This window comes from Pan paniscus, chromosome 15 (genome assembly GCF_029289425.2).
Source record: "Pan paniscus chromosome 15, NHGRI_mPanPan1-v2.0_pri, whole genome shotgun sequence".
Taxonomy (NCBI): Eukaryota; Metazoa; Chordata; class Mammalia; order Primates; family Hominidae; genus Pan; species Pan paniscus.
The window spans coordinates 77,159,960-77,173,438 of NC_073264.2; the positions used below are offsets into that span (position 1 = coordinate 77,159,960).

General features: G+C 47.4%; 1 protein-coding gene across 4 annotated transcripts in view; it reads left to right on the top strand.

The window, feature by feature from the left end:
* Nucleotides 1-12,984, top strand: part of IFT43 (intraflagellar transport 43) — a 97,976-nt gene extending 84,992 nt beyond the window's left edge. For all 4 annotated transcript variants that reach the window (XM_055097308.2, XM_003824194.5, XM_034937886.3 and 1 more), the window contains 4 exons: nt 11,537-11,609; nt 11,859-11,934; nt 12,469-12,531; nt 12,700-12,984. In XM_055097308.2, the coding sequence (XP_054953283.1) occupies nt 11,537-11,609; nt 11,859-11,934; nt 12,469-12,531; nt 12,700-12,819 (332 nt within the window). In that variant the 3' untranslated portion in view covers nt 12,820-12,984. The remainder of the gene's footprint in view (nt 1-11,536; nt 11,610-11,858; nt 11,935-12,468; nt 12,532-12,699) is intronic.
* The last annotated feature ends 495 nt before the right edge of the window (nt 12,985-13,479 follow it).

Genomic DNA, 13,479 nt, shown 5'->3' on the forward strand with positions numbered 1-13,479 from the left:
CGCCTCCCCACCCCTCCCTCTTGCTCCTGCTTTCTCCATGTGATGTGCCTGCTCCCCCTTCACTTTCCACCATGATTGGAAGCTTCCTGAGGCCTCCCCAGAAGCAGAGGGCGCTGTGTTTCCTACACAGCCTGTAGAACCATGAGCCAATTAAACCTCTTTTCTTTACAAATTACAGTTTCAAGTATTTTTTTTATAGCAATGCAAGAATGGCCTAACACACTACTTCTGATGTTTTATCAAATAACACTCCTTAAACTCAATTTGTTTTCCTAAGTTCAGAGTTACTAGGCCTAGACATTAAGGTCTGTCTCAGTCTCCCTAACGTTTCCTACCACATGCGCGTGTAGGAACTCCACATCCATAGTGGGAACGGGGGCCGGGTGAGGTGGATTGGTGCTTACTGGTCCAAGGACTAAGCTACCCTCTCTTTTGTCTCAGTGCTTTGTTAAATGTTGGTCTGTTTACAGGATATTGGGTAAGAAATTTGAAAAGTCATTCTTGTAGGAAATAATATTAGTAATTAATATTTGTGTTTACCGTGAGCCAGGCGTTATGCCAACTGCTCTACCTGCCGTACTTCAGTTAATCCTCACAATTCTAAGAAGACACAGTGATTCTCACCATCTTACAGAGGAGGAAACCAAAACTTTATGAAGTTAAATAACTCATCGAGGTCACATGGCCAATAAGCAGTGATGTGCTCTCCAGGTGCGGGGAAAGGTCCTGACTGGTAGTGTTTGCCAAGCCTGTGGTGTAAATACTCCCACCATGATTGATTTCAAACTCCCAACATGACATCACTGATTTCAGAGGTGGGAAGAGATGGACAGCAGCACCATCACACGGTCTTTACTTCCTCCATACAGGTACACGATAGGCACACGTAGCCTCAAGATCACAGATAATAGGAAAATAGTAAAATTCAGGAAGTGGTGAGTTTTGAGTATTTATTACCTTTCTTTTTAATATAATTTAATTATAAGAATGTATAATTTCATCTTTAATCATGTTTCTGTTTGACAACCTGCAGGCAAAATTCCTAAGAATTTAGCAAGTGGCTCTTTGGGGCTGGTGCAAGCTGCTCCAGCACACCACAGCTGGGAAATGGTGGTGCTGGGACTCAGACGTGGTCTTTGTGTCTCCTAACCCCCCCTGCTCACAGCCCTACTTATGGGGGAGGCCCATCTCCACCTGTTTTCCAGCCACCTGTTGCATATCTGCTCCCCCATCGCGATTCTCAGCTTTACTTCTTGGCCATGTCCTCAGTTCTGTTGCTCCTCTCATTGTCAAGTCTTGTCTACAGCAGGGCCTGGGCTGGCTAGACACAAACACAAGAGACCAGGTCTTTAAAGCTCTTGTGACATGAAGCAGAATCTTCAGGTTTGACCATTCCTCTCTTTTTTCCATCAAATCCATGGAGAGTACTTTTACATGATGAGTTCAAGAGTGCCCGTGCTAAATCCTCCAGAGGGGAGAACCTATTTTAGGGCTGGAGGAGTTTCACTGGGCTTGTACAGATTGCAGTGTGAGTATTGGAGAGTTTGGGAGGTTTGGTGAGAACTGAAATTCCGCAGAGCATCACTGGGCCATGAGACTCGACCAGACCTCCTCTTGCATTGGCAGGGCTAGGCCAGAGTCCCTAACTATGCCCTGAAATGTCTGGGTCACACCAGACTTTCCAAACATACCATCACGAACATCCCTGCTCAAAACAAGGTTGATAGTAGTAACGTCTCCGGGATTCCATTTTCCTTGTTATGTGAGCAGCTTGCTTGCATGCATCTGAAGAGGTAGAATGTGAAGAATGAAAATGGAAGTCTTGTGCACGCGTGCATGTTTTAAACGAAGCAGGTTGTATTAACCTTCCTCCAGGAACACAGAGAGAAAGCTCTGTCAGCATTCTGTCATGCTATAGTCTGTTAGGAGGATTGTGATTAATAGCAAATCATCCAGCATTCAGCACTGACAAAAGTAAAAGAGAGTTAAATCTCCCCAAAATCATTATAGAGATCAGGGTTTGTATGCTGTAACTCCTTGGATTCTGTCCCCATTTAATACAGAAGACAGGATCAGGATAGGACAAAGCCAATCCCATTTAGTTTTGTGAGACTGTCCCACATGTGACTGTACATGGTGTTTCAGCTTTCAGGAAGAGGCACGAGCACTTCTCCACCTCCACACAGTTGTGACAGGAGCGGGTGAATGAGGATGCGAGCAGGAGAGCGGCCTTAGATGGATGAGGACCACTGCCCAGGGAGATCTTAGACTCCTTTGATTTTTATTTGACCAGAAAGAAAGAGAGGCTCAGTATTCTAGGGTGTCTGTTTCCAGTGACAGGGACTATACAAAGAAAAGGCACCATGTTCTCTGCAATGGAAAAAGATAGGTGGAGTTGTAGAGTTGCTCCAGTCTTTGTAACCCAGAACACAGCAGGTTGTGGCCTGGGATGACTGGTGACTGTCTGTGCTCTCCTAAATAGAAGGCTGTGGTTCATTTCTCCGTTTGAAGGCTGGCAGGTAGCTGTTGCCTAGGTGAGATGGGAAGGGACAGGCATGTTTGTGCATCTGAGGTTGGACTTAGGACGTCACTTGGCCCTCAGTTGGAGAAGTCTTTTCCTTCTGACACATCACACATGGAGATAAGTTTCTAAAGGAGGACTTGAGGCAGCAAAACCTACATAGGGCAGAAATCTGGGGAAGAGGTAATAGGGAATCCTCTGACCCTCGCAAGAGGCAAACTTCATGGCCAAGTGACGCGTTTTCCTTTCGTGCTTTAGGCTCTACCAGCTTTCTGAACATTCAGAGATGTCCGGTGTGTGTGTGCGCATGTGCACACATCTCTGTGTGTGTGTACTTGTCTATATACACATGCAGGAGGACACAATGCGATTCCTGAGTCCATAAGTGTGGTTGACAGACTAGGTTTACCTAAAAGACCCTTCAAGAGAAAGCTCTTGAAAGATGATTACAGAATTGAGACACCATCATTTAAAAGTGCCCGAGGCGAACTCCTTTGAAAATTGCAGCAGCGGAGGGACAGAGAAAGAGCCCCGCCGCCCTTGATTGTTGCGCTGCTCCCTCAGGACCCGTTCTCCCCCTCCCCCCTGTTTCTCATCTGATAAGAGAGCGAGCAGCAGTAAGACTCCTCATCTGTCTTATGAAAATTCGATTCCGAGTGGCTGTGATCAAAACCAGCTGGCTGTCACCAGCAGTGGCCTTGCGCAGAGGGAGCCGCTCAGAAGCATTCCGTATGTGGGGGTGTCACGGGTGGCACTGATCAAAGGAGCATTTTTTTAATAAATATATATAAGGAAAAATACAAAACCTAAGGATTTAGAATAAAAGCAGTGTAGTTTGTCTTGTTTTTCTCAGTGTAACATGAAGAGGATGAAATAGAATCAGATATGCCTGGTTTCTAATGTTCTTCCACTGGCGGCTCTGAGAAGGTGCTCTCTGTCACATTAATACCAGATCACTCATCTTGGGCCTTATTGAAGAGAGTGGAGAGTTCCTCGGCTTCTGTTCCTTCTAGCCACTTTATTTCTTCATCACGTTTAAAGTCCTTTACCCCTCCTTGTCCTTAACACATTTCCACAGATGAAAGCTGGGACCTCCACGAGGCTCTGAGAGAGCTACTGCAGGACTCCGTTCTTCGTTTCCTTCAATTGACAGTATCCAGCGGGCCATACTCCCTAAAGGTCACCTGGGCAGGTGACGCCAGGGTCCTCTTCAGAATGGGGTCATCTGAGACTGCTAGACTCTTCCCTATAGAGAGTCCTCTCAGGGCACTGCCTGACTCTCAGGCCTGCAAGGCTGAGTCCTGGCTGCTGCCACCTTGCATTGCCAATACTGATTCTTGTATAACCTTCAGTGGACCTGGGTGGGATGACAGGAACATTGCTGTCTAGGGGATGACATTCGTGGCTCCTTCAGAAACATGCTAACATCCCTCTGTGGGTAACATAATGAGGTCCAGCATTCATACACCATAGAGTCTCCAGAGCCAAGTCGACGTGCTTGTAAACCCCCTTCTTTGCTGAAGATCCAGCCAGATCACAACTGTGCTGAGGCCTGACTGACCTCAGAAACCAAACTCAGTCCAAACCCCCCTCCCCAACCCATTGTCAGCCAAGAGAGCTGTCACAGCTTAGGGGGCTGTGAGGAGCAGTCAGCTATTTTGATCTTCCTCCTCTTAAGGTCTGTGATCTTTTTTCCCCAGCAGTATCAGGAGAGATTCAGTTTGGAGGAGCATGGAGGCATTTCAACGTATGGGCACCCCAAACTGGCACTGCAGAACAGGGCCTCCTCTCCCTGTCTCCCCATCGCATGCCTCCTCAGGGACCTGCTCCTGCATGGCTCCTGACCATATGCCCCGCTGTGTCTGCAGGGCCACACGCATGCTGCGTATGGTCAGTCCTGTTCCACACCTTTTGCAGCATGGCTCCGTAGCCACTATCGCAGTTTTCAGACTCTTTTTCTCCTACCACCTGCCAGTAACGAGCACAGCCCTGGACCCAGCTCTAATCAGGTGAAATCACAAGGGACACATCTTCATAAAGCAGACCTGCCAGAGACCTGAGACGTGTTTGTGCCCCTTTTCCCCTGATTCGAGGAGTGCAGGAGACCGCTCGGGAGCTCCTCTGAGACTGCCTCTTTCCCTTGTTCCTTTGGGTGTTTGAAGCCTGTTGCCTCCTGCTTTCCCTTTTCTTTTCCCTTTTAAAAAATTCTCCATTTTTTGACTTAGAAAAAAATTATTTATACGATTGAGATCCACTAATTAAAGCCATTTTCTGGTATTTGGTTACTGGAGCGTTTGATGTCTCTCTGACAAGACCATGAAATGCACGGAGTGTCCACAGGGACAGAATTTGCTGAACACGGCTCTTTGTAAATGAGGGGACATAGTGTCGCAGCAGCTCATGAATATGAAACGCCCATGACGCCACCTCGGTGGACTTGGGAACACAGATGAATCCTGTCGTGTGCTAAATGAGACCAATTTCTTTCACTTAACTTCACCTTCAATCAGACCTTCTTCCATTTGCCTGTTTAAAATTCCCCATACGTGATGCAGAAGGTAACAGCATTCAGTAAAACAAAGTTTTGTAGCTGCAGAGAAAAATTATAATGATCTCTGGTTTTAAGTTGTCATCTCCTAAAAACACGGGCATTGTTTTCCTCCACTTGAGAGCTCTGAATGTCTGTTGACTTTGCGCACAGAATCAGGGGTTTGTCTGGACTGCTCTTATTGGGGTGTCCTTACGCAGCATGTCCAGATCGCTTTCATGTGGATTGGTTGTTGAACTTGGCTGTGTATGGTGGATATGAGCCTTGAACAGCCTGTGAGTGCTCTGCAGTGGCCAGGGCACTGAGTGGGAAAGAAATTTGGGAAGAGATTGTGTGTAACCAAACGGCATTTGCCTTTGGAAGCTCACTGAGTAAATGGAGTGGGGTGGTGTCATCATTAAGCACCCTGAGGAAGCTGGAAAGCTAAGCCAACCATTTGTATCATTCGCTCAGATGTCAAGGTGAGAAAGTGCTGGAGTACAGAAGAGACTTTATGTAGTTCTCTAGAAGCCCTTCTGAACATGACCAGGGAATCCTATTCAGAAATCCCCAACCAAGAAAATTAGCAGAGTTAAGGGTTACAGAGAGGAAAAAGCTCCCTGCCTGAGGCATCTCTGCCTGGGTGGGACCCAGGGGCCAGATTGGGGTGTCTCCTTTGTTCTCTCCCTGCTGGAGTTAGATTTATACTCCAGGTGAAGAGCTGGGTAGTGCTTGGGGTATACTCATTGCAAGCTGAGTCCAATCTAGGAAGTCACTTTCTGTTCTAGCGGTACCCAAACAGGCAAACAACAGCTGGATCTGAACGCATGCTATCACAAAACGCATCACAGAGATTTGGGGCTGGCTTCATTGGAAGAGGCAGGTAGGCTTTTGACTGTCAGTCTACGGGAACTGAAAAGGATCCTTCTGGGACTTTGCTAGGTAATTAGCATTTTAGTGTGCGCATGTGATGATATTATCCGTAATGAATGTATTTCAGGCCAAATGGCAGTTGCCCTCACATCCAACAGCTCACATCTTTGAAACCAGTTGTAATTGATCTATTGGTATTCTATAAGTTTCTGTTTATTTAGGCAGCACCCATTTATTTCTGTGGTATCATCTGCTGAACGATTTTTTGGGTAGATGTGTTGGGTGTCGGCAGAGTAGTGATCTAGTATCAAAATGGGTTTCCCATTTGGCAATCTCTCTTTTTGAAATAGATTTGTACTGCTGTTGCTGTGCGTTAATAAGCCTCTGTTGGGTGGTTCCAGAATGTGGAGATTGGTGAAAAGCAGTGTGACCCAGCCTCAGGTTGGAAGCCAGATGGGCTATACTGGACCAAGTTTGAATGACTCTTCCTCTGAAACTTTGTCTCCACACATCCATTGTTTCTTGGATATGCACAAGGCTCTCCCAGGGGGCCTTGCAGCTCTGAAGGAAGCCAAAGCCTTTGCTATGATGTTATCAAACCCAGGAAGTAGCCAAGGATTACTCTTATTTGTTCTTGTGAAATGAATCCTACTCAGGCAGCTTTAGGACTCAGTAGCAATTCTAACTGGAACAATGTAGAGAAGTAGAGAAGGTTGACGTGGCTCTTCTGTGTGTGTCACTTCCTGACCTGAGGAGCATCTGTTGAATGCAGTTCTATTCAGTTGTTCCTAATTTTTCCAGTCCTTGGAATGCACGGATGCCTGGGATGTGGCATTGCTGTCAGCTAGTTCACCATCCAGGGGGCAGACTTGGGGCAAATTTCATGGATTCTACCTCCTGCAAGGTAGTGAGGGCTACCCTGTGGCCACGAATAAAGTATTATGGAAGGATAAAGTAGGAAGCTCTTATTTCTGCTTGTTAGATTCAGAAGTGATCCACTAAGGAAGAGACATGCATTTTCTATCCTGCTTAGTCCCTCTGGATTTCCCCCCATCATGCCTTGGAAGGGATCTGGCATAGCCCAACCACAACGTCCCGCCTTCAGTTTCTCCAGTGTTTCCAGTTACTTCTCACCGCCGAGCACCTTTGCACATGTTGTTCCCCGCCTGGCTGAATCCTGATTCTCCTTCAGCTTCAGCTGCCCTGTCCTCAATGCAGAAATACGTATTCTTCCTTCTTTAACTCCTCAACCCTAACCCTACTAACTCTAATCCCACACCCCCAAATTAAATCCTCTCTGGACTAGATTAAATGCATTGTGGAGCAGTGTTCAATAGAATATTAGAAGGTCATTTAAAAGAAGTAAAATACATCTGTATGTTGATAAGGAAAGATGCAAGCAAGGTGCAGAACAGTGTCTGTGCAGTGTGATCCCATTTGTGAGCATTTTTAAAAGGACATATGTGCTGTGTTATTTGCGAATTCTTTTCAGCAAATAAATATGAAAAAATCGTTAACAGTGATTACTTCTAGGGAGATGACTGGGTCTCACGGAAGGGACATTTTTCATTTTAAACCTTTCTATAGCATTTGAATTTATTACTACCTATAATGTTACTTTTGTTTTAGAAAAATAATTAGGTTTCCCTGTTGCTTTCCATCATGAAATCCAGTTGGTTTCCTTCTTTGTGTGTATTTTAATTTGTAAGCAGTACCTTTCTTTGTGTTTATTAGCCTCCACCAGACTGGTGCCCCATGAAGACAGGGACCATGTCTATTTTATTTGCTGTTGTTACTGGCATGGTACCTTTCACATAGTGGGTGTTCCATCAGTATCCTTGAACAAATGAATGAAAGAATGAATGAACAAGCAGACAAATGGAGTTTCCTCACAGCGTGGCTGACCAGGCCCCACGTGGGACAGAGAAGCAGGTTGAACAGCTGTGAGATAGCCAACGTCAAGGCAGGGAGCAGTGCACAAGGCAAGGAAGGAGTCTTCTGTTTAAGCATCAGAGCTGGGGCAGAGAGCAGTGCGGCCGTGTGATGGTGGCACTGCCTGCCGGGGAAGCTGGGGATACCAGCTCCCATGGTGCCGGGGGTGTCACAGCCCTCTTACCTCACCTTCCCCTCCTCGGGCTGTTCAAGGTGCCTGGCCACCTCCTCCTCCTTGGGGCTAGTTTAATAAGATAGGGTTGGTGGAGGTGGAGTCTCTGGGACTCTGATGTGGTGCCTTTTTTCCATTCTGCCCCATTTAGCCTTGTAGAGAAGTAGCGAGTCAGGGTGTATGGTAAGGGAGAGGACTTAGCATATCTCTAGTTATTGGAATCGAGAGAAAGACCCCAGAAGAGAGGACATTAAGTTTCACAGGACATTACGTGAAAGCTATCTCGACCATGGGCAGCTGTCTCACCCCTTCACTGTAGGAGGAGGCGTCTTTGAAGGCATTTCACTTTTGAGAAGAAAGCCTGTGTGGGGCATGGCAGGGCTCAGGCATCGCAGCCACATTGAAGTCCATTACTCATAGATTCACTCCATGCAAGCTGCTTAATCTTGCTTAGCCTCAGTGTTCTCTTCTGAAAATGGCCATCACTGGGCAGGAGAAAATGAAGGTGGAGCCATGTAGTTTCTCTACCTATGTAATATTATAATATCGGTGAAGTCCATAAGAATAGTTATTGAATATTATATACTGATCACAGTGCTAGTATTTTATAAAGATCATTGCATTTAATACAGCAACTGACTGGGTGGGCGTGAGTCTGATCTTCATTTTATTGATGAAGAAATTGAGGCATAGAGAGAAAAAGTCACACAACTAGTAGGTGGTGGAGCCGGGATTTGGAGCGGACCCTCCTTCCTCCAGAGCCTGCTTCTTAACCATGGAGCAAGGAGTTCTACATGGCATGCCCCTGACCTCATTGCAGCTGTTCATGTTCTTCTCCGTTTTAGCAACATTGAAGAAAAGGAAAATAAAATAAACACAATTTTTGGATTTTTTTAAATGGTGGTTGCTTTTCAATAGTACCAGAACCGACTCCTGTCTTCCTTGTATTGTCTCTGTTAAAATCGTGTGCTTTGCATGTCAGACTTTACAACCTGAATCAGGCTACATCACCAGTCCACCTTTGCAGGTCGCCACTGTCTCTTACTGGAGGCAGGCCGGATCACTGCTCATAGGTAATTTTGTGAAGAAGCTAGTTTCCTAAGTCTATTTTCTTTTTTCTGTGTTCGTTCATGGTATACGAGAGAGTGGGGGAGTGGGGAGGGGGGAAGGAGATAAAAAGAAAAAAAAATTCCCCAGAACATATTATGTGCTCATGAGCACTTGCCTGTGATTATAAATCAGAAACTGTAAAATTGTGAAGTTCTTTGAAGTTTGCCCAAAACCTGCCCTGCAGACACCTGTTCTGCTGGGGGCCGGAGTTGGATGGCCTGCCTCTGGCTGCGATGGCTCAAGCTGTCACTGCACAAGAATGTTCCAGCTTGCCTTGGCCTGGCTGTCATCGCTGGCTCTGTCCCACTCAGGCGGTTCACCAGGTTCTGCTGGGCACCAGGCTTCCAATTAGAGAGAAATCCCACTGTGTGGCCAGCCCCACCAGCGCCGCTCTGAGCAGCCCCTTTGCCAAGGCCCGAGCTGACCTCTGATCTGTCACAGATGGGCCAGCCCCACACTCTTTGTGCACATTTGGAGGAGGGGGTTGGGGACGAAGAGGGAAGCCTGTGGGGAGTGAGAGTGGACATCGGGCAGAAGTGCAATTCCTCAGAGCCCCAAGACGCTGGGCAGAGTTGACAGGACCCAAATGCTAAAGTTGTGGAGGGAAAGGGGAGTTTGGGAAGACCCTGTCCTGAGCCCTAAACTCAGCACAGTGCATTTTCTTACCAACTTCTGAATATTCATCTCAGGCTGGATTCTGCACCCAAGGAGAGCCAGGCACACTCCAAAACTGTCACACTGCCGATGGTGCGTGGCACAGCCAGCTTCCTCCCTGTCCCTCCATAGGGCCTGTGCAGTCTTACCAGCCTGGGGAACGGCATTCTCAGCAGCCTGCACAATGGACTGTATTAATCACGTAGAACGAGAAGGAAAAAGAAAGCTAAATTTCTATTAGCATAAGAAATAGAATCTTAGAGCATTCCATCTCCAATTCTCTAGCAGGATAGAGAGATATAATCTAAGCTCTGAACAGCTTCTTTCTAGCTATAAGACTTGCTAAATGTGGTTCGTTATTTGGGGGGTGGTGGATGTGTCTCTTCTTTATTTTCCTTAGCAGCAATTTCTTTCTATTTTTATCCCTTTTCACTCTTTTTATCCCTTGTTTTCTCTGCCTGTCTCTTTCTGTTGAATTTTCTCTGTGTCTGTCTCTCCCTTGCATGCTCTCTTTTTCCAGGTACAACATCTGTGCCTCCACAGTCGGAAGTCATAATAAAGACACCAGGCTTGGAACTGACATTTCCATCCTCTGGCGTCACTTGACTAGAGTGATCAAAAAGTCGAAATCATGAATTGCCTGAAAGTGGCAAGGGTCTTCTCAGCTGTTCTTGAAATGATTTTGCACCTCTTTTAAAACTAAGATTGAATTCAATCCATGAAAGCAGAAATGAAAGATGTCTTCACCAGTCTACCTTTGGGATTTTTCCTTCTTTCCGTGTTTACAGTTGCTTTGGGAATTCCAGGATTGTCTCACCCCACCAGGCCTTTTTTCTTGCACCATCTCTCCCTTCTCCCCCACCCCTGACTGTTTAAAACAAAATCTCTCAACCAGTCAGTGATACTCACTTGGAGAAGGAAATGTTTCTTTAGGATGTTAGGTTGACCCATGAGAACATGGACAATTTTTGGTCACTTAAGCAAGTTGCCACAATTAAGGGATGGACTGGTTTCCCAGTTCTCTGTTTGCATGATTTTGTTGGACTGGTGGAAGAAATGGCCTCGTGTCTCCTCGTATGTTGTCTGGAGAGTTCAGAGATGGAAAACCTTGAGACAGCAAGAAAAGCATGATTGTAGAATCAGTATCACTGATTACATTAGACCTGGCAAATGGACGCCTGGATCCCAGGGAGTCAGGCTATGTCATTAGATGGAAGATGCCCTTGAGATGCAGGCTGAGGGCCCTGATGATTGCACTGCGGGGCTAATGCGCATAGAGATCTGGGTCATGAGGAGTGGCACTCACTGCGGCATCCACTTTGTGACACTACACGTTCTCAGTTCCTCTGTCTCTGACCATGCCAGGCTCACTTGTCAGTTCCTCTTCTTTCCTCTAATAAGCCCTTTGTTACATTTATTTCTTTACATTTCTCCTTGGAGATCCACTGCAGTGGCTTCTAACCTGTTGCACGCATCAGAATCACCAAGGAACGCCTGGGAAAAAAATCGGGATGCTTGAGCCTGACCCAGGAGGTTCTATCTCAGCAGGTTCTGGAATGAGGCCTGGGATTCAGACATCGTTGAAACTCCACCTTTGATCCTACCCCTAGTTTGTATCTGAGTGTCCTTCCCGCCCCAGCCCACAGCCCCATGGCTGGTGTGTTGAAGGGGAATGAGTAAGAAGTGGAGAAGCAGGCACAATCCCTATGAGTTCTGCAGACAGTGTTGCCTCTGCCTCTCCTTGCAGATATTCCTATCATTCCGGATCTGGAGGAAGTACAGGAAGAAGACTTTGTTTTGCAGGTGGCAGCCCCTCCCAGGTAGGTTAAATCAGGTATGATTGGGGAGGCAAAGAACACGTGAATTAATGCACTCCAGATATCATCTATAGTGGACCTTGATGTCAATCTGGATCTTTCTGGTGTTGGGCTCCATCCAGGGTTCCCATTTTGTTATTCCCATTCTGGTCATCCCCAGCTGTATACAAGGTTCTGGGGACGGTGGCCCGGCAGCACTCCTGGAACAGGTCCTGCCTGGGGTTCCCTCCTCTCGCTCTCTCTTTACTTCAGCATCCAGATAAAGCGGGTGATGACCTACCGTGACCTGGACAATGACCTCATGAAGTACTCAGCCATTCAGACACTGGTGAGTGGAACAGCTTCTGCATAGAGAGGCGGGCTCCAAGCAATGGGCTTCAATCCGTAGAGATTTCTCAGTTCCTCCCAAGCTATACAGCGCCTCCACCAGTCCCCTGAGGCTGCCTGCCTGGCACCCATACCTCTGCTGCAGGTTTTATCATCATTCATCTCACAGCAACCCTGGACCCAACATAGTACAGTGTTTCTCAGTGCCAGGCTCCCACCTGCCTCCATGGCTGCCCACTTGGCACCTGATGGCACCCCACTCCCTTCTGTCCCTGTGGCTGTACTGCTGTCACGCTCGGTCCTCCTGGTACGGTCCTTTGCCCCAAAGCACGCCCAGCATGTAGGAAGCATAGCCTTCCCTCGTTTCTCAGTGGGCATGTGGTTCATTCATGATTTTACTCTCTTGTGAAGGCATTCCTGCAGGTCTCAGTTTGGGAAGTTCTGACACACAAAAACTGATCCCGGTTTTGTGAGAAAGAGTTGCCTGAAAGCCCTCAAGGTGCTCAGCCTGACCTTTTTTTGTTTGCATTCACAGGATGGGGAGATCGACCTGAAACTCCTCACCAAAGTGCTCGCGCCGGAGCACGAAGTCCGGGAGGTACAGTGGTGGCAGCAATTCCCCGGTCTCTCAGCTCTGGCATTCCCATAACCAGCCGACTCCCGGGCTGGCCTGTGCCTCCCTGAGGCCTGGATGGGAGGGAGAAGTCAGCTACAGTTGAGGGAAAAGGCCTTTCTTTGTCTTACCCAGCGAAACCCTTCTTGGCAGGATGATGTCGGCTGGGACTGGGACCATCTGTTCACTGAGGTGTCCTCAGAGGTCCTCACTGAGTGGGACCCACTGCAGATGGAGAAGGAGGACCCTGCGGGGCAGGCCAGGCACACCTGAGCCCGTCACCCATGCTCTAGACATGAAGAAATGCAATGAGCTTAAAGCTAAAGAAGCTTGTAAGCAGCTCCGAATTTTTACCTGGAATATTTTGTAATAAAAATATTTATATTCAGTCAACCACATTGGATAATTCAATTGCAATAAATTGCTTATTCTGTGCCATCTCCTCCATTTCTTTCCAGTCTCTTCTTGGAAAATGTATCACAAGTGAAGGAGAACAGCTTTTAAACCAGCTGATAGGAACTCAGAACTCGCAGCCTTGTTGCGGAGCATGTGGGAGAGTTCGATTCAGGCGGAGAAGGAGTGGGCACTCCTACTGAAAGTTGTTCACTTCTCGGGAGGTTTCAAACAGTTGCCTGCTGGGGTTCTGGGCCGGGGCCTCCCTTCCCGTGGGTGCTCTGGGCCCTTTGTGACCTTAGTGACGCAGCACTGCCACCTGCATCATAGGCTTCCAGGCAGCTGCAGCGGAGGGAGGAGGCGGCGGGAGGGATAAGGAGACCCATTCTTCACTCGCATCAGGGTTTGGTGGCTGTTGTGACAATATTCTCGTTTCTCCCCTCTTCCTGCAATCCATGCCTTGAGCTCCAAAAGCTTCTACAGGTTCCCAGAGCCTCATTTCTGATTCTCATGGGAAGGGGCCAGCCAGCAGCCCTGAGA